Source organism: Manacus candei, unplaced genomic scaffold (genome assembly GCF_025592945.1).
Source record: "Manacus candei isolate 608988 ecotype Guabito, Panama unplaced genomic scaffold, ASM2559294v1 h1tg000621l, whole genome shotgun sequence".
Lineage (NCBI taxonomy): Eukaryota > Metazoa > Chordata > Aves > Passeriformes > Pipridae > Manacus > Manacus candei.
The window spans coordinates 1-20,802 of NW_026138669.1; the positions used below are offsets into that span (position 1 = coordinate 1).

Below are 20,802 nucleotides of genomic sequence, written 5' to 3' on the forward strand. Positions count from 1 at the left end.
GTGTCCCTAAGGGTGGCACGGTGTCCCAAGGGGTCAGAGCATCCCTAAGGGTGGCACAGTGTCCCTAAGGGTGCCACGGTGTCCCCAAGGGGTCAGAGCGTCCCTAAGGGTGGCACGGTGTCCCCAAGGGTGGCACAGTGGGGTGACCAAGGGGACACAGGGGATGACCAGGGGGACACTGGGGTGACCAAGGGGGACATGGGGGTGACAAGGGGGAACATGGAGGTGACATGAAAGGACATCGGGGGGATTGGGGGGGACAAAGGGACACACAGAGGTGACCAGGGGGACACTGGGGGTGACTGGGGGGACACTGAGGGTGACAAGGGGGACACTGGGGGTGACCAGGGGGGATGGGGAGGTGACCAGAGGGACACTGGGGTGACCAGGGCACATGAGAGTGACCAGGAGGACAGTGGGGTGACCAGGGGGACACTGGGGGTGACCAGGAGGGACATGGTGGTGACCAGGGGAGCACTGGGGGTGACCAAGGGGACACTGGGGGTGACCAGAGGGACACTGGGGTGACCGGGGGACACTGGGGGTGACCAGGGGGACATGGGAGTGCCCAGGGGGACAGTGGGATGACCAAGAGGACACTGGGGGTGACTGGAGGGACACTGGGGGTGACTGGGGGTCACTGGGGTGACCAAGGGGACACTGGGGTGACCAGGGGGACACTGGGGTGACTGGGGGGACACTGGGGTGACCAGGGGGACATGGGAGTGCCCAGGGGGACACTGGGGTGACTAGGGGGAGATGGGGAGGTGCCCAAGGGCACCCAGGGGGTGCCCAAGGGGACACGAGGATGACCAGGGGGACACTGGGGGTGACCAAGGGGCCCCAGGGGGTGACCAGGGGGGACACTGGGGTGACCAAGGGGCCCCAGGGGGTGACAGGGGTCCCCGGTGCCCCCAGGCCCGTCCCCCTGGGCACGGTGGTGCTGGTGGACGCCCACCTGGAGCGCCAGGAGGGCAGGAAGGTGTTCCTGGAGTGTCACCTGCACAGCGCCGACGGGGACACCCTGCACGCCAGGGCCACAGGTGAGGGGGGGACACCTGGGGACACCTGGGACACACCTGGGGACACACCTGGGGACACCCTGCACACCAGGGCCACAGGTGAGGGGGGGACACACCTGGGGACACACCTGGGGGGGCTGGGACACACCTGGGGACACCCTGCACGCCAGGGCCACAGGTGAGGGGGGGACACCTGGGACACACCTGGGGACACACCTGGGGACACACCTGGGGACACACCTGGGGGGGTTGGGGACACACCTGGGGACACCCTGCACGCCAGGGCCACAGGTGAGGGGGGGACACACCTGGGGACACACCTGGAACACACCTGGGCACACACCTGGGGACACCCTGCACACCAGGGCCACAGGTGAGGGGGGACACACCGGGGGGGTTGGGGACACACCTGGGGACACACCTGGGGGGCTGGGACACACCTGGGGGGCTGGGACACACCTGGGTACACACCTGGGGGGTGGGGACACACCTGGGGGGCTGGGACACACCTGGGGGGGCTGAGACACACCTGGGGACACACCTGGGGGGGTGGGGACACACCTGGGGGGGGTGGGGACACACCTGGGGACACACCTGGGGGGGTGGGGACACACCTGGGGGCTCGAGGGCGGGGTGGGGACCCTGCTGTCCCTGTGCCACATGTCCCCCCCTCCCCCCCCAGGTCTCTTCATCCGGCTGGACCCCCCCAAGGACCCCCCCCAAGGACCCCCCCAAGGACGCGGCTCGGGAGGGGGGGGTTGGGGACCCGTAGCTGTCACCGGTCACCCCGGGGTCACCCCTGTCCCCCCCCTGTCCCCCCCGTGTCCCCCCCTGTGTCACCCTCATGTCCCCCACCTCAGTCACCCACCCCCCTGTCCCCCCGTGTCACCCCCTTGTCCCTCCCGTGTCCCCCCCCCTGTCCCCCCCCGTGCCACTCTCATGTCCCCCCCTCAGTCACCCACCCCCCTGTCCCCTCGTGTCACCCCCTTGTCACCCCCGTGTGCCCCCATGTCCCCCCCGTGTCCCCCCAGTCCCCCCATGTCCCCCCAGTGTCCCCCTTTGTCCCCCCCTTGTCACCCCCCGTGTCACCCCAATCACCCCCGTGTCCCCCCCATGTCACCCCCGTGTCCCCTCCGTGTCCCCCTTTGTCCCCCCCTTGTCACCCCCCGTGTCACCTCAGTCACCCCCCGTGTCCCCCCCGTGTCCCCCCCGTGTCCCCCTCGTGTCCCCCTTGTGTGTCCCCCCCCCCAGTGTCCCCAGGGGGGTCGGGGGTGACCCCAGTGACCATCAGAGCTGCTGCCACCCCCCCCCCCGTGTCCCCCCGTGTCTCTGTGGGGTTTGGGGAGAGGGGAACGGGACCCCTTTGAGACCCCTCGTGTCCCCTTTGAGACCCCCAATGTCCCCTCTGGGACCCCCAATGTCCCTTTTGGGACCCCCAATGTCCCCCCCACACGTGTCCCCTCTGGGACCCCCAATGTCCCCTTTGAGACCCCCAATGTCCCCTCTGGGACCCCCCAATGTCCCTTTTGGGACCCCCAATGTCCCCCCCCCAATGTCCCCTTTGAGATCCCCAATGTCCCTTTTGGGACCCCCAGTGTCCCCCCCACACGTGTCCCCTCTGGGACCCCCCAATGTCCCCTTTGGGACCCCCCCAATGTCCCCCCCACACGTGCCCCCTCTTAGACCCCCCGTGTCCCCTCTGGACCCCCAATGTCCCCTTTGGGACCCCCCCAAAGTCCCTTCCCACACTTGTCCCCTTTGAGACCCCCAATGTCCCATTTGGGACCCCCCAATGTCCCCCCCAAACATGTCCCCTTTGAGACCCCCCCGTGTCCCCTCTGGGACCCCCGGCAAGGGGGGGCTGCCCCCCCCCCCCCCAAACCGGGCATGTCACGGGGGTCCCCGCACCCCAAAACTGAGCCCGGAGGGGTGTTGGGGGGTCCCTGCACCCCGAAATTGGGCACATCGGGGGATAGGGTGGGGGGTCCCTGCACCCCAAATGTGACCCCATTAGGGCACTGGGGAGGTCACGTGGGTGCACCCCAAAAATGATCCCATGGAGGGGTCTCCCCACCCCAAAATGAGCCCATGGGGGGTCCCCCCACCCCAAAAATGAACCGTGCAGGGTTTGAGGGTCCCTGCACCCCAAAAATGAGCCCATGGGGGGGTCCCCGCACCCCAAAAATGAGCCCATCAGGGGATCAGGGGGGTCCTCCTACCCCAAAAATGAACCCTGTAGGGTTGGGGGGGCTCGCACCCCAAAAATGAGCCCATGGGGGGGTCCCCCCACCCCAAAAATGAGCCGTGCAGGGTTTGGGGGGGTCCCTGCACCCCAAAAATGAGTTCATCGAGGGGGGGCCCGCACCCCAAAATGGGCCGTTCAAGGCTTCGGGGTGGTCCCTGCACCCGAAAATGAACCCTGTAGGGTTTGGGGGGGGTCCCCCCACCCCAAAATGAACCCTGTAGGGTCTGGGGGGGCTCGCACCCCAAAAATGAGCCCTGCAGGGTTTCGAGAGGTCCCCGCACCCCAAAAATGAGCCCGTCGGGGGATCGGGGGGGGGTCCCCGCACCCCAAAATGAGCCCTGCAGGGTTTGGGGAGGGGGGTCTCCGCACCCCAAAAATGACCTCATCGCGGGGTCCTCGCACCCCAAACATGAGCCCTGCAGGGTTTGGGGGGGGGGTGGTGTCCCCGCACCCCAAAAATGAACCGTGCAGGGTTTTTGGGGGGGTCCCTGCACCCCAAAAATGACCACTACAGGTTTTGGGGGGGGAGGGGGGGTCCCTCCACCCCAAACCTGCCCCCCCCCCTCCAAATTTCCGACTGGCCCCCCCTTCCCTTCGGGTCGGGGTAGATTTGGGGTCACCCCCCCTTCCCCCCCCCCGGGGAAAGTCGGAACTTTCCAGCGGTTTTCGGGGGGGGTTGGGGGGGCGGGATGACACGGGGGGGGTTGGGGGGCAGGGCAGGATGACACGGGGGGGGTTGGGGGCAGGGCAGGATGCCCGGGGGGGGGCCCCGCGCCCTTTTTTATAACGCCCGGCCCCGAAACGGCCCCAAAACGGCCCCAAAACGGCCCCGGCGGCGTCATGAGAGGTACCGGGCACGGGGGGGGCACGGGGGGGCAAGGGGGGGTCGGGGGGGTTAGGGGGGTGTAAGGGGTGTGTAAGAGGGTCAGGGGTGTGTAAGGGGTGTGTAAGAGGGTCAGGGGGGTGTAAGGGGTGTGTAAGAGGGTCAGGGGGTGTGTAAGAGGGTCAGGGGTGTGTAAGAGGGTCAGGGGGTGTCTAAGAGGGTCAGGGGGGTGTAAGAGGGTCAGGGGGGTGTGTAAGAGGGTCAGGGGTGTGTAAGAGGGTCAGGGGGGTGTAAGAGGGTCAGGGGGGGGTGTAAGGGGGTGTAAGAGGGTCAGGGGGGTGTAAGAGGGTCAGGGGTGTGTAAGAGGATCAGGGGTGTGTAAGAGGGTCAGGGGGTGTGTAAGGGGTGTGTAAGAGGGTCAGGGGGGGTGTAAGAGGGTCAGGGGGGTGTAAGGGGGGTGTAAGAGGGTCAGGGGGGTGTAAGGGGGGTGTAAGAGGGTCAGGGGGGTGTGTAAGAGGGTCAGGGGGGTGTAAGAGGGTCAGGGGGGGGTGTAAGGGGGTGTAAGAGGGTCAGGGGGGTGTAAGAGGATCAGGGGTGTGTAAGAGGGTCAGGGGGTGTGTAAGGGGTGTGTAAGAGGGTCAGGGGGGTGTAAGAGGGTCAGGGGGGTGTAAGGGGGGTGTAAGAGGGTCAGGGGGGTGTAAGGGGGGTGTAAGAGGGTCAGGGGGTGTGTAAGAGGGTCAGGGGGGTGTAAGAGGGTCAGGGGTGTGTAAGAGGGTCAGGGGGGTGTAAGAGGGTCAGGGGGGTGTAAGGGGGGTGTAAGAGGGTCAGGGGGGTGTAAGGGGGGTGTAAGAGGGTCAGGGGGTGTGTAAGAGGGTCAGGGGTGTGTAAGAGGGTCAGGGGTGTGTAAGAGCATTCGGGGGGGTGTGTAAGAGGGTCAGGGGGGTGTGTAAGGGGGGTGTAAGAGGGTCAGGGGGGTGTAAGAGGGTCAGGGGGGTGTAAGAGGGTCAGGGGGGTGTAAGGGGGGTGTAAGAGGGTCAGGGGGGTGTAAGAGGGTCAGGGGGGTGTAAGAGCATTCGGGGGGGTGTGTAAGAGGGTCAGGGGGGTGTGTAAGGGGGTGTAAGAGGGTCAGGGGGGTGTAAGAGGGTCAGGGGTGTGTAAGAGGGTCAGGGGGGGTGTAAGAGGGTCAGGGGGGTGTAAGAGCATTCGGGGGGGTGTGTAAGAGGGTCAGGGGGGTGTGTAAGGGGGTGTAAGAGGGTCAGGGGGGTGTAAGAGGGTCAGGGGGTGCTGGGGGCGCCTTTGCGGGGGCTGGGCACGCGTGTTAGAGCGTGTGCAGCCGTGTCACGGGGTGTGTTGTATTGTACACGTGTGTTATGGGCTGTACATGCGTGTTACGGGCTGTAGATGCGTGTTACAGGGTGTACATGCATGTTATGGGGTGTACACACATGTTACAGGGTGCACAGGCGTGATATAGGCTGTACACCTGTGCTATGGGCTGTACAGGTGTGTTATGGGCTGTACACGTGTGTTATTTGTTGTACACGTGTGTTACAGGGTGCACAGGCGTGATACAGGCTGTACACGTGTCTTATGGGCTGTACACGCATGTTATGGACTGTACACCTGTGCTATGGGCTGTACACGTGTGTTATGGGATGTACACGTGTGCTATGGGCTGTACACGTGTGTTATGGGATGTACACATGTGTTATGGGCTGTACACGTGTGTTACAGGGTGCACAGGTGTGATACAGGCTGTACACCTGTGCTATGGGCTGTACACGCATGTTATGGGCTGTACATGCATGTTATGGACTGTACATATGTGTTATGGGCTGTACATGCATTTTACGGGGTGCACATGGGTGTTGCCGGCTGTACACATGTGCTCTGGGCTGTACATGCCTGTTATGGGCTGTACATGCATGTTATGGGCTGTACATGCATGTTATGGGCTGTACACACATGTTATGGGCTGTACACGTGTTTTATGAGCTGTACATGCATGTTATGGGGTGTACATGCATGTTACAGGGTGTACACGCGTGTTATGGGCTGTACACGCGTGTTATGGGCTGTACATCCATGTTATGGGTTGTACACGCATGTTATGGCGTGTTCAGGGGCTGTACACGCGTGTTAGGGGGGGCACACGTGTGTTACAGGAGGGCACGTGTGTCTCGGGTCCCCCCCGTGTTTTGGGGGGGTCACACCCACGTCGCGGGTCCCACACGTGTGTTTTGGGGTGGGGGGTCACACCCCCCTCGCGGGTCCCCCCTCCCGTGTCCCCCCCCCCCCGCCCGTCCCGCAGCTGCGCCCGCCCCGCCCCCGCTTTTGGGGGGTCGCGGGTCCCCCCCCCGCGCACCTGCGGCGCCCCTTTGATGTGGCGGGCGGCGGGGGGGGACACGGGGGGTGACACGGGGGGGGGACACGGGGGGGGGACACGCGCAGGTGGCCCCCGCACCACCCCCCGCCCGCAACGACCCCCCCCCGCCCCGCTTTGTGCCGGGGGAAGGGGGGGAGGGGGGGGCACCCCTGGGTGCTGGGGGGCCCCTCCTGTGTCCCCCGGGTCCCTTTTGTCCCCTGTGTCCCCCCGGTGTCCCCCCCCCCGTGTTGTCCCCCCCCGTGTTGCCCCTGTGTCCCCCCTGTGTCGCCCCTGTGTCTCCCCCTGTGTCCCTCGTGTCCCCTGTGTCCCTTTTGTCCCCTGTCTCCTGTGTCCCTCGTGTCCCCTCTGTCCCCCCCCGTGTCCCCTCTGTCCCCCCCCGTCCCCTGTCCCCCCCCGTCCCCCCCGTGTCCCCCCCGTGTCCCCTGTCCCCCCCCGTGTCCCCCGTGTCCCTCCCTGTGTCCCCCCCTGTGTCCCCCTCCATGTCCCTCGTGTCCTCCGTGTCCCCTCTGTCCCCCCCGTGTCTCCCCCGTGTCCCTTTGTCCCCCGTGTCCCCCCCCGTGTCTCCTCTGTCCCCCCCGTGTCTCCCCCGTGTCCCTTTTGTCCCCCGTGTCCCCCCCCGTGTCTCCTCTGTCCCCCCCGTGTCCCTCTGTCCCCCCTCTGTCCCCCCCGTGTCTCCTCTGTCCCCCCCGTGTCCCCTCTGTCCCCCCTCTGTCCCCCCCGTGTCCCCTCTGCCCCCCCGTGTCCCCCCCCCGTGTCCCCCGTGTCCCTTTTGTCCCCCCGTGTCCCCGCCTGTGCCGGGGGGTGCTGGGGGTGTCCCCCCCGGCTGGGGGGTGACAGCGGGTCCCTGAGCGGGGGGGGGACGGTGGGGGTGCCCCGGGGGCAGCGGGGCCGTGGGGCTGGTGGCACTGCTGGCACTGGTGGCACTGGTGGGTGCCCCCGGGGCTGGTGGGTGCTGCTGGCACTGGTGGCACTGGTGGCACTGGTGGTACTGGTGGTACTGGTGGCACTGGTGGCACTGGTGGGTGCCCCCGGGAATGGTGGGTGCTGGTGGTACTGGTGGCACTGGTGGCACTGGTGGCACTGGTGGTACTGGTGGTACTGGTGGCACTGGTGGCACTGGTGGGTGCCCCCGGGAATGGTGGGTGCTGGTGGTACTGGTGGCACTGGTGGGTGCTGGTGGCACTGGTGGCACTGGTGGGTGCCCCTGGGGCTGGTGGGTGCTGGTGGTACTGGTGGCACTGGTGGCACTGGTGGGTGCCCCCGGGGCTGGTGGGTGCTGGTAGCACTGGTGGCACTGGTGGCACTGGTGGGTGCCCCCGGGACTGATGGCACTGGTGGCACTGGTGGGTGCCCCTGGGGCTGGTGGGTGCTGGTAGCACTGGTGGCACTGGTGGCACTGGTGGCACTGGTGGGTGCTGGTGGCACTGGTTGTACTGGTGGTGCCGGTGGCACTGGTGGCACTGGTGGGTGCCCCTGGGGCTGGTGGCTGCCGGTGGCACTGGTGGCACTGGTTGGCACTGGTGGGTGCCCCTGGGGCTGGTGGGTACTGGTAGCACTGGTGGTTACTGGTGGCACTGGTGGGTGCCCCGGGACTGATGGCACTGGTGGTACCAGTGGCACTGGTGGCACTGGTGGCACTGGTGGGTGCCCCCGGGGCTGGAGGCTGCTGGTGGCACTGGTTGTACTGGTGGTACTGGTGCGTGCTCGTGGCACTGAGGTGCCCCGAGGTGCCCCCCCAGCTGCGGTGGGTGCCAGGAGGGCTGACAGGTCCCCGCACTACCGGCAGCCCCCCCCTGTGCCCCCCGGTGCCCCAGATGCAGTTGGGGTGCCCCCAGTGCCCCCCGGTGCGGTGGGTGGGTGGCAGCAGGGCTGGCAGGTTCCCGCATTACCGGCAGCCCCCCCCCCGTGCCCCCCAGAGGTGCTGAGGGTGCCCCCGGTGCCCCCGGTGCCCCCCAGTTGCGGTGGGTGGGTGCCAGGAGGACTGGCAGGTCCCTACATTACCGGCAGCCCCCCCTGTGCCCCTCGGCGCCTCAGATGCAGTTGGGGTGCCCCCAGTGCCCCCCAGTTGCAGTGGGTGCAGGTGGGACTGGCAGGTCCCTACACTACCGTCAGCCCCCCCGGTGCCCCCCGGTGCCCCAGATACAGTTGGGATGCCCCGAGGTGCCCCCCCAGTTGCGGTGGGTGGGTGTGGGTGGGACTGGCAGGTCCCCGCATTACCGGCAGCCCCCCCCCGTGCCCCCCAGAGGTGCCGAAGGTGCCCCCGGTGCCCCCCAGTTGCGGTGGGTGGGTGCCAGGAGGACTGGCAGGTCCCTGCATTACCGGCAGCCCCCCGGTGCCCCCAGTGCCCCCAGTTGCGGTGGGTGGGTGCCAGGAGGGCTGGCAGGTCCCCGCATTACCGGCAGCCCCCCCCGGTGCCCCCGGAGGTGCCCCCGGAGGTGCCCCCCGGAGGTGCCGAGGGTGCCCCCCGGTGCCCCCGGTGCCCCAGATGCAGTTGGGGTGCCCCCAGTGCCCCCCAGTTGCAGTGGGTGGGGTGCCAGGAGGACTGGCAGGTCCCCGCATTACCGGCAGCCCCCTCCCGGTGCCCCCCCCGGTGCCCCCCTCGGTGCCCCCGGTGCCCCCGGGCCCTCGCCGACCTCCCCCCGCCGCCGGTTCCCGGCAGGAGCGGCCCCGCCGCGGCTCTTCCCGGCACCCGGTGAGTAATTCGGGGCGCGGGGCTGACTCAGCACCCCCCGAATTCCCAGGGGGGGGTCACACGGGGGTCGCGGGGCCCCCCCAAAAACCCACCCCCCCCCCCTCCAGGGCCGGATGCGCGGGCGGCGCCGGCCCCAAAAAACTGGGGCGGGTGGAAAACGCCGACGAAGCGAATTCGGGCGCGGGAGGAGGAGGAGGAGGAGGAGGAGGAGGAGGAGGAGGAGGAGGAGGAGGAGGAGGAGGGTGAGGGGGGCGCGGGTGGGCGCGGGAGGGTCACGCGTGTGCGGGGCCGGGTGGGCACGAGCAGGGCAGAGAGGGCACGAAGGGGAGAGGGCAGGAGTGGGCACGAGCATCCCCAGGTGTGTCAGGGTGGGCACGACCATCCCTGGGTGTGTCAGGGTGGGCACGAGCACCCCTGGGTGTGTCAGGGGGCACGACCATCCCCGGGTGTGCCAGGGTGGGCACGACCATCCCTGGGTGTGTCAGGGTGGGCACGACCATCCCTGGGTGTGTCACGCTGGGCACGACCATCCTGGGCTGTACTGGTTCCCTCCCAGTACCGTGGCAGGGCCATACTGGGTCATACTGGTTCTCTCCCAGTGCTGTGCTGGGCCGTACTGGGCCATACTGGTTCCCCCAGTGCCATACTGAGCCATACTGGTTCCCCCAGTGCAGTGCCGGGACCATACTGGGCCATACTGGTTCCCTCCCAGTGCTGTGGCAGGGCCATACTGGGCCATACTGGGCCATACTGGTTCCCCCAGTGCCATACTGGGCCATACTGGTCCCCCCCAGTGCCATACTGGGCCATACTGGGCCGTACTGGTCCCCCCAGTGCGGTGCCGGGCCCGTTTCCTGCCGGGGCCGTGTCCCAGTTGTGGCTTCGCCGCTGTCGCCGTCACAGCCCCGACGGCACCCGGGGGCACCGGGGGCAAACTGGGGCACCTGAGGGCACCTGAGGGCACCTGAGGGCACCTGGGGGCACCCAGGGGGGCTGGGGGACAGCAGAGCACAGAGGGGACACGTGTGTCCATAGGGGACATGTGTGTCTGTAGGGGACACGTGTGTCCGTAGGGGACATGTGTGTCTGTAGGGGACACGTGTGTCCGTAGGGGACATGTGTGTCTATAGGGGACACTGGAGGCCACAGGGGACACCTGGTCCTACAGGTGACAGGGGAACCCACAGGTGACATGTAAAGCCACAGGGGACACATGAGCCCATAGGGGACACATGAACCTGTAGGTGACAGGTGAGGCCACAGGGGACACGGGAACCCACAGGGGACACCTGGTCCTACAGGGGACACCTGGTCCTACAGGTGACAGGTGAACCCACAGGTGACATGGGAAGCCACAGGTGACATGTGAGCCCACAGGGGACACGTGAGCTCACGGGGGACATGGGAAGCCAGAGGTGACATGGGAACCCACAGGGGACACGTGAGCTCACGGGGGACACCCGGTCCCACAGGTGACACCTGGTCCTACAGGTGACATTTGACCCTGGGGACAGCACAGGGGGCACAGGTGGCACTGCGGGTCCCACGGGTGCCGTGGGGGCCTGGGGTGTCCCGTGACGGGGACCCGGTGACAAAAACCCCCCAGCACAGGGCCCCCCTGATGGGTGTCCCCACGTCAGGGACCCCAGGACAGGGACCCCAGGACAGGGACCCCACACAGGGCCCCCCTGACGGGGTCCCCATGTCAAGGACCCCAGGACAGGTGTCCCCAGGACAGAGACCCCCTGATGGGTGTCCCCACGTCAGGGACCCCACACAGGGCCCCCCTGACGGTGTCCCCACATCAGGGACCCCAGGACAGGGACCCCAGGACAAGGACCCCACACAGGGCCCCCCTGATGGGTGTCCCCGGTCAGGGACCCCAGGACAGGGACCCCAGGACAGAGACCCCCTGATGGGTGTCCCCGTGGCAGGACCCCCCTGAGGGTGTCCCCGTGTCCCCCCAGCCCCCATCGAGGTGATCCCCTGCAAGATCTGCGGGGACAAATCCTCGGGGATCCACTACGGGGTCATCACCTGCGAGGGCTGCAAGGTGACAGGGGACACGGGGGGACAGGGGGGGACAGGGGGACATGGGGGGACACGGGAGGGACATGAGAGGACGGGGAGGACACGGGGGCACACAGGGGGACATGGGGGACAGGGGGACAAGGGGGACATGGGGGGACACAGGGGGACACGGGAGGGACAGGGGGACACGGGGGGACACAGGGACACAGGGGGACACGGGAGGGACACGGGGGGACACGGGAGGGACAGGGGGACAAGGGGGACATGGGGGGACACAGGGGGACACGGGAGGGACACGGGGGGACACGGGAGGGACAGGGGGACAAGGGGGACATGGGGGGACACAGGGGGACACGGGAGGGACACGGGGGGACACGGGAGGGACAGGGGGACACGGGAGGGACACGGGGGGACACGGGAGGGACAGGGGGACGAGGGGGACACGGGGGCATTTGGGGGATCATGGGGGACATGAGGGATGTGGGGGGACATGGGGGTGATGTGGGGGGTGCTGGGGGGACATGGGGGACATGGGGGGACACAGGGGGCATGGGGGGACAAAGGGGGGCATGAGGGACCATCGAGGTGATGTGGGGGGTGCTGGGGGGACATGGGGGGACATTGGGGGGGGCATGAGGGACATGGGGGATGTGGGGGGCCATGGGGGACATGGGGGTGATGTGGTGGGGCTGGGGGGACATGGGGCGACATGGGGGGACATTGGGGGGGGACATGAGGGCCATGGGGGTGATATGGTGGGGGTTAGGGGGACATGGGGGGGACATGGGGGACATTGGGGGGCCCATGGGGGCCATGGGGGTGATGTGGTGGGGCTGGGGGGGACATGGGGCGACATGGGGGACATTGGAGGGACCATAGGGGGACACGGGGGGTCATGGGGGACATGAGGTGACAAGGGGGGGCCATGGGGGGCCATTGGGGTGATGTGGTGGGGCTGGGGGGACTTGGGGAACTTTGGGAGGGGGGCATGAGGGGACATGGGGGGGGACGGGAGGGATGGGAGGACACAGGGGACACGGGGGGACAGGAGGGGACACGGGAGGATACAGGGGGACGAGGGGGACATGGGGGCATTTGGGGGGTCATGGGGGACATGAGGTGACAAGGGGGGGGCCATCGGGGTGATGTGGTGGGGCTGGGGGGACATGGGGGACATTGGGGGGGGGACATGAGGGGCATGGGGGGACACGGGAGGGATGGGAGGACACAGGGGACACGGGGGGGACATGGGGGGACATGAGGGACATGGGGGGACATGGGAGGGACGGGGGGACACGGGGAACACGGGGGTGCCATGGGGTGCTATGGAATGCCATGGGGTGCCACGGGGTGCCATGGGGATGCCATGGGGTGCCATGGGGTGCCATGGGGTGCCTCCCCGCCTCGCAGGGGTTCTTCCGGCGCAGCCAGAAGGGCGGCCCGAGCTACGCGTGCAGCCGCCAGCAGAACTGTCCCATCGACCGCGCCACCCGCAACCGCTGCCAGCACTGCCGGCTCCAGAAGTGCCTCCGCCTCGGCATGTCCCGCGACGGTGCGTGACAGCCGCGACAGAGCCGGGGACACCGCGGGGACACCCCTCCCTGCGCTGGGACAGCCGGGACAGAGCCGGGGACACCGCGGGGACATCCCTCCCTGCACTGGGACAGCCGGGACAGAGCCGGGGACACCGCGGGGACACCCCTCCCTGCAGTGCCCACACCCCTGGGGACACCCGGGACAGACCTGGGACAGAGGCGGGGACACCGCGGGGACATCCCTCCCTGCCCCGCGGATACCTGTCCCTAAATCTGGGGACACCCGTCCCAGAGACAGGGACACCCCTGGGGACACCCGACCCTGTCCCGGGACAGTCGGAACAGAGGCGGGGACACGGCGGGGACACGCGGGGACATCCCTCCCTGCCCTGGGAACACCCCTTGGGACACCCGGCCCTGCCCTGGGACAACTGGCCCCAAACCCGGGGACACCCCTGGGGACACCTGTCCCTGCACCTGGGACACCTGTACCCCTCCTGGGGACACCCCTGGGGACATCCCTGCCGGCCCTCTGTCCCCTCCCACATCTGAGGACACCCGTCTCTGCCCTGGGGACACCCTTGGGGACATCCCTCCCGGCCCTCTGTCCCCTCCCCTGGGGACACCGGTTCCTCTCCTGGGGACATCGTTCCCGGTCCCCTGTCCCCTCCCCTGGGGACACCCTTGGGGACACCCTTGGGGACATCCCTCCCCGGCCCTCTGTCCCCTCCCTGGGGACACCCGTGTCCCTCTCCTGGGGACACCGGTTCCTCTCCTGGGGACATCGTTCCCGGTCCCCTGTCCCCCTCCCCTGGGGACACCCGTCCCTGCCCTGGGGACACCCGTCCCCGCCCTGTCCCCCCCCCCCGCGGTGTCCGGCAGGACGGGGGTTCCCTGAGGGTCCCGTGTCCCCCCCCCGTGTGGGTGACCCGCGGTGTCCCCCCCGTGTCCCCGCAGCCGTCAAGTTCGGCCGCATGTCCAAGAAGCAGCGGGACCGGCTCCAGGCGGAGGCGCAGCAGCAGCTGGAACAGCTGGAACAGCGGGAACAGCGGGAACAGCGGGAATGGGATCGGGAACAGCGGGAACAACGGGAATGGGATCGGGAACAACGGGATCGGGAACAGCGGGAACAGCGGGAACGACGGGAATGGGATCGGGAACAACGGGAACAGCGGGAACAGCGGGAACAACGGGAATGGGATCGGGAACAACGGGAACGGGAACAGCGGGAACACCGGGAACAACGGGAACACCGGGAATGGGATCGGGAACAACGGGAACAGCGGGAACAACGGGAACAGCGGGAACAGCGGGAACAACGGGAATGGCAGCGGGAACAACGGGAACAACGGGAATGGGATCGGGAACAACGGGAACAGCGGGGAACAACGGGAACGGGAACGGGCGGCCCAGGGGGCTCCGCTCCCCCCCCCGGGCCACCCCCTGTCCCCCGCTGTCCCCGCGGGCTGTCCCAGGGTGTCCCCTCCCGTGCAGGAGGGGCCAAAGCGGGCACAGGAGGGGGGCGGGGACAGGGGGACCCTCGAGTGGTTCCCCCACCCCGGAGGGGGCCGTGTCCTGGAGTCCCCAACGGCGTCCGCAGGGGAGATCGGTGAGTGCGGGGGGGGGGGGGGGGACGGACTCACCCCTGGGGCTGCGGGTGTCACCTGGGGGGCTGCGGGTGTCACCTGGGGGGCCGCCGTGGTGGTGGCACCCGGCTCTGTCACCCGTGGGTGGTGGCACTTAATTCTGTCACCCGTGGATGGTGGGACACGCCTCCATCACCGACGGTGGTGACACCCGGCTCTGTCACCCGTGGGTGCTCCCTAGGGGTAGTGGTACCTGGCTCTGTCACCCGTGGGTGGTGGGACACGCCTCCATCACCGACGGTGGTGACACCCGGCTCTGTCACCCGTGGGTGCTCCCTGAGGGTGGTGGTACCCGCTTCTATCGTTGGTGGGTGGTGACACCCGGCTCTGTCACCCGTGGGTGCCGGCTGGCGGTGGCACCTTGTCCGTCGAGGACACACCCAGAGCCACCTGCCCCGGCCCCGGCCCTGTCCCCAAACCCCCTGTCCCCTGCCCTGTCCCCAAACTCCGTGTCCCCCTGTCGCTGTCCCCAAACCCCGTGTCCCCTGCCCTGTCCCCGATCCCCCTGTCCCCTGCGCTGTCCCCAAACCCCCGTGTCCCCTGTCCTGTCCCCAATCCCCCTGTCCCCAAACCCCATGTCCCCTGCCCTCGGCCCTGTCCCCAACCCCCCTGTCCCCTGTCGCTGTCCCCAACCCCCCTGTCCCCTGTCGCTGTCCCCAAACCCCGTGTCCCCCTGCGTTGTCCCCTGTCACTGTCCCCACGCCCCGTGTCCCCTGTGGCTGTTCCCAAACCCCCTGTCCCCTGTCCCTGTCCCCAAACCCCGTGTCCCCTGTCCCTGTCCCCAACCCCCTGTCCCCCCCAGAGCAGCTGACCCTCAGCGTGGTGCTGTCCCCAAACCCTGTGTCCCCTGTGGCTGTCCCCAACCCCCCTGTCCCCCCCAGAGCAGCTGACGGTCAGCGTGGTGCTGTCTGTCCCCAACCCCTGTGTCCCCTGTCACTGTCCCCAAACCCCCTGTCCCCTGTGGCTGTCCCCAACCCCCGTCTCCCCCCAGAGCAGCTGACCCTCAGCGTGGTGCTGTCTGTCTCCAACCCCCCTGTCCCCTGTCACTGTCCCCAAACCCCCTGTCCCCTGTGGCTGTCCCCAACCCCCGTGTCCCCCCCAGAGCAGCTGACCCTCAGCGTGGTGCTGTCCCACCGCGACACGTGCCAGCCGCGGCCCGAGGAGCTGCAGCGGCGGCGCTGGGACACCTTCACCCGGGACGAGATCCGCGCCTACCAGAGCAAGGTCCGCCCGGGGGGGGCAAAGGGCTGGCCCCGGGGGTGTCCCCGGAGGGCTCAAGGGGGTCCCCTGGAGGCTCGGGGGTGTCCCGGGGGCTCGGGGGTGTCCCCAGGGGTGTCCCCGGGAGGCTCAGGGTGTCCCGGGGGGCTCGAGGGTGTCCCCAGCAGTTCGGGGGTGTCCCGGGGGCTCGGGGATGCCCCGGGGGACTCGAGGGTGTCCCGGGGGGCTCGAGGGTGTCCCGGGGGGCTCAGGGTGTCCCGGGGGGCTCGAGGGTGTCCCCAGCAGTTCGGGGGTGTCCCCAGCAGTTCGGGGGTGTCCCGGGGGCTCGGGGGTGCCCTGGGGGGCTCGGGGGTGCCCTGGGGGGCTCGGGGGTGTCCCCAGGGGCTCGGGGGTGTCCCCAGCAGTTCGGGGGTGTCCCCGGGGGCTCGAGGATGCCCCGGGAGGGTCGAGGGTGTCCCCAACAGTTCGGGGGTGTCCTGGGGGCTCGGGGATGCCCCGGGGGGCTCAGGGTGTCCCGAGGGGCTCGAGGGTGTCCCCAGCAGTTCGGGGGTGTCCCCGGGGGCTCGAGGGTGTCCCCAGCAGTTCGGGGGTGTCCCGGGAGGCTCGGGGGTGCCCCGGGGGGCTGGGGGTGACGGCGGGTGCCTCAGCCCTCGGCCGAGATGTGGCAGCGCTGCGCCGGCCGCGTCACCGAGGCCATCCAGGACGTGGTGGAGTTCGCCAAACGCCTGCGGGGCTTCCTCGAGCTCAGCCAGAACGACCAGATCGTGCTGCTCAAGGCGGGTACGGGGCCACCCACGCCGGGGACACCCCGGCACGTTGTCCCCAGCCCCAGGGACACCCCGTGCCCTTGTCCCCCAATCTCAGTCACACCCCGTCCCCTTGTCCCCAACCCCAGGGACACTCTGTCCCCCTGGCACATTGTCCCCAGCCCCAGGGACATCCTGTCCCCTTGTCCCCAACCCCAGGGCTGCTCCATCTCCTGGGCTCCAGCTCCGGGGCCATCCCTTGTGACATTGTCCCCAGCCCCAGGGACACCCTACTGCCTTGTCCCAACCCCAGGGACACTGTCCCCTTGTGACACTGTCCCCAGCCCCAGGGACACCCCGTCCCCTTGTCCCCAATCTCAGTCACACCCCGTCCCCTTGTCCCCAACCCCAGGGACACTCTGTCCCCTTGTGACACTGTCCCCAGCCCCAGGGCCACCCCATCCCCTTGTCCCAGCCCTGGGGCCACCCTGTCCCCCTTTCCCCAGCCCCCGTGTCCCCAAGCAGTGGCATTCTCTGGTCCCACGGGGAGGTGACAGTCCCACGGGTCCCACAGTGACAGTCCCACGGGTCCCACGGGGAGGTGACAGTCCCATGAGGAGGTGACAGTCCCGCGGGGCCACCCCATCCTCCCTGGGGGGAGGTGACAGTCCCACAGGTCCCACAGTGACAGTCCCACGGGGACACTCCATCCCCAGTGGGGAGGTGACAGTCCCACGGGTCCCACGGGGAGGTGACAGTCCCACAGGTCCCACAAAGAGGTGACAGTCCCACGGGGAGGTGACAGTCCCACGGGTCCCACAAAGAGGTGACAGTCCCACGGGGAGGTGACAGTCCCACGGGCCCCACAAAGAGGTGACAGTCCCACGGGGACACCCCCCTCCTCAGTGGGGAGGTGACAGCCCCACGGGTCCCACGGGGACAGTCCCATGGGGACACCCCATCCTCCCTGGGGAGGTGACAGCCCCACGGGTCCCACGGTGCCACTCCCGACCCCCGCGAGTGCCCTGGCGCCCGGTGCCACCGTCCGTGTCGCTGTCGCCCGCGTGGCGGGGGGTGGCAGGTGCCCTGGAGGTGGTGCTGGTCCGCATGTGCCGAGCCTTCAACTCCGACAACCGCACCGTGCTCTTCGAGGGCAAGTTCGCCGGCGCGGAGCTGTTCCGCTCCCTGGGTAGGGCCCGGGGCGCCCGGGGGAGGGAGGGGACGCGGGAGGGACCCCCCCGGGGACACCGGGTGACAAAAGGGCCGTCCCCAGGGTGCCACGAGCTCGTCGGGTCCATCTTCGACTTCGCCCAGAGCCTGTGCGCGCTGCGCTTCTCGGAGAGCGAGGTGGCCCTGTTCAGCGCCCTCGTGCTCGTCAACGCCAGTGAGGGGCCGCCCCTGTCCCCCCCCCGGGGCCCCTCCCGGGTCCCCCCCCCCCGTGTCCCCTCCCGTGTCACCTCCTGTGTCCCCTCCCGTGTCACCTCCCGTGTTCCCTCCCGTGTCCCCTCCCGTGTCCCCTCCCCGGGTCCCCTCCCGTGTCCCTTCCCCGTGTCCCCTCCCCGGCTCCCCTCCCAGCGTTCCCACTCCCTACCTCAGTGTCCCTCCAGTGTCCCCCCCCCGTGTCACCTCCTCGGGTCCCCTCCCCGTGTCCCCTCCTGTGTCACCTCCCCGGGTCCCCTTCCCGTGTCCCCTCCCCTGTCCCCTCCCTGCGTCCCTTCCCTGAATCCCCTCCCCAAGTCCCCTCCTGTGTTCCCTCCCCATGTTCCCTCCCCGTGTCCCCTCCCCGTGTCCCCTCCCCGTGTCCCCTCCCCGAGTCCCCTCCCGTGTCCCCTCCCTGCGTCCCTTCCCTGCATCCCCTCCCCGGGTCCCCTCCCCGTGTCCCCTCCCGTGTCCCTTCCCCGAGTCCCCTCCCGTGTCCCCTCCCCGGGTCCCCTCCCAGCGTTCCCACTCCCTGCCTCAGTGTCCCTCCCGTGTCCCCTTCCCGCGTCCCCTCCCCATGTTCCCCTCCCCGGGTCCCCTCCCTGAGTCCCCTCCTGTGTCCCTTCCCGTGTCGCCTCCCCAGGTTCCCCTCCCGTGTCGCCTCCCCATGTCCCCTCCCCGTGTCCCCTCCCTGCGTCCTCTCCCTGTGTCCCCTCCCGTGTCCCCTCTCCATGTTCCCACTCCGTGTCCCCTCCCCGAGTCCCCTCCCGTGTCCCTTCCCCGTGTCCCCTCCCGTGTCCCTTTCCCGGGTCCCCTCCCCGAGTCCCCTCCCGTGTCCCTTCCCCGTGTCCCCTCCCGTGTCCCTTTCCCGGGTCCCCTCCCCGGGTCCTCTCCCCGGGTCCCCTCCCAGTGTTCCCACCCCCTGCCTCAGTGTCCCTCTCGTGTCCCCTCGAGTGTCCCCTCCCCGTGTTCGCACCCCTGTCCCTGTCCCCTCGTCCCTGTCACTGTCCCACTGTCCCTGTCACTGTCCCCCCACCCCGCCCTGTCCCCACTGTCCCTGTCGCTGTCCCCCCACCCTGCCCTGTCCCCACGGTCGCTGTGGTTGTCCCCATGCCCTGCCCTGTCCCACTGTCCCTGTCACTGTCTCCATGGTCCCTGTCGCTGTCCCCACTGTCCCTGTCGCTGTCCCCACACCCCGCCCCGTCCCCACTGTCCCTGTGGCTGTCCCCATGCCCTGCCCCGTCCCCACTGCCCCTGTCGCTGTCCCCTCACCCTGTCACTGTCCCCACTGTCCCCGTGACTGTCCCCATGCCCTGCCCTGTCCCCCCACCCTGCCCCGTCCCCACGGTCCCTGTGGCTGTCCCCACTGTCCCGGTGGCTGTCCCCCCACCCTGCCCTGTCCCCACTGTCCCTGCCCTGTCCCACTGTCACTGTCCCCACACCCTGCCCCGTCTCCCCACCCCGCCCTGTCCCCACTGTCCCCGTGGCTGTCCCCCCGCCCTGCCCTGTCCCCACTGTCCCCGCGCTGTCCCCACGGTCCCCGTGGCTGTCCCCAGGCCGGCCGTGGCTGCAGGACCGCCCGCGGGTGGCCCGGCTCCAGCGACACTTGGACGTGGCCTTTCGGCTCCTGCTGCGCCGGACCCGCCGAGAGGGGCTCCTGGACAGGGTGGGGGCACGGGGGGGACACGGGGGGGGTCAGGGGGCACGGGGGGGCACAGGGGGGAGAGGGGGGACACGGGGGGGCACGGGGGGGGCACGGGGGGGACACGGGGGGGCACAGGGGGGCATGGGGGGCACAGGGGGGCATGGGGGGGGCACGGGGGGGCACGGGGGGGCACAGGGGGGAGGGGGGGGCAAGGGGGGCACAGGGGGCACAGGGGGAACACGGGGGGGCACGGGGGGGTACAGGGGACACGGGGGGCACAGGGGGGCACGGGGCGGGCACAGGGGGAACACGGGGGGGCACGGAGGGGCACAGGGGGTACAGGGGGCACAGGAGGGCACAGGGGGGGATAGGGGGATACAGGGGGGGCGGGGGGGGGGCACAGGGGGGACACGGGGGGGCACAGAGGACACGGGGGGCACAGAGGACACGGGGGGGCACAGGGGGGCACGGGGGGACACGGGGGGTACAGGGGGCACGGGGGGACACGGAGGGGCACAGGGGGTACAGGGGGCACAGGGGGGCCGGGGAGGCGCTGGGGGGGGCAGGGGAGGGTGTAGGGGGGACTTGGTGTGTGCCAGGCGTGTGCCAGGCGTGTCACCTCCATGCCAGGCGTGTGCCAGGCGTGTGACGGCCGTGCCCCCCCAGCTGCCCCCCCCGGGCCGGCTGCGGGCTCTGTGCTCGCAGCACCTGGAGCAGCTCCAGGCCTTTCGCCGCCTCCACCCCGGGGGAGTCTCGGCCGCCTTCCCCCCCCCTCTACCGAGAGCTCTTCGCCCCCGATGCCGCCGACCCCCCCGCTGAGCCCCACCCGGGGGGTCGGGACCACCGGGACCACCCCTGCACCCGCTGAGCCCCACCCGGGGGGCCGGGACCACCGGGACCACCCCTGCACCCGCTGAGCCTCACCCGGGGGTGCAGGACCACTGGGACCACCCCTGCACCCACAAACCCGACCCTGGGGGGTCCAGGACCACCCCTGCACCCACTGAGCCTGACCAAGGGGCTTTGGGACCACCGGGACCACCCCTGCACCCGCTGAGTCCCACGCAGGGGTCCAGGACCACCAGGACCACCCCCGCACCCACGGATCCGACCCCGAGGGGTCCAGGACCACCCCTGCACCCACTGAGTCCAATCAAGGGGCTTTGGGACCACTGGGACCACCCCTGCACCCACGGACACCCGGGACCACCCAGGGGATGCTCCGTGGGGGGACCTGTTGGGACTCCATCACCTGTGGGTGCCCCATCACCTGTAGGTGCCCCATCACCTGTCGAGGCTCCATCACCTGTAGGTGCCCCATCACCTGTGGGTGCCTCATCACCTGTGGGTGCCCCATCACCTGTGGGTGCCCCCTCACCTGTGGGTGCCTGTAG

The 20,802-nt window shown here is 69.3% G+C and overlaps 1 protein-coding gene across 1 annotated transcript; it reads left to right on the forward strand.

The window, feature by feature from the left end:
- Window positions 1-4,091: 4,091 nt before the first annotated feature.
- On the forward strand, window positions 4,092-20,276 carry LOC127466155 (nuclear receptor ROR-gamma-like). Its single transcript, XM_051776763.1, is given in 12 exon segments — window positions 4,092-4,114; window positions 11,136-11,221; window positions 12,610-12,751; window positions 13,692-14,008; window positions 14,011-14,343; window positions 15,488-15,604; window positions 16,246-16,378; window positions 17,426-17,533; window positions 17,618-17,728; window positions 19,320-19,429; window positions 20,075-20,173; window positions 20,175-20,276. Coding segments are annotated over 12 exon segments (1,665 nt in total). The 5' UTR covers window positions 4,092-4,107.
- The last annotated feature ends 526 nt before the right edge of the window (window positions 20,277-20,802 follow it).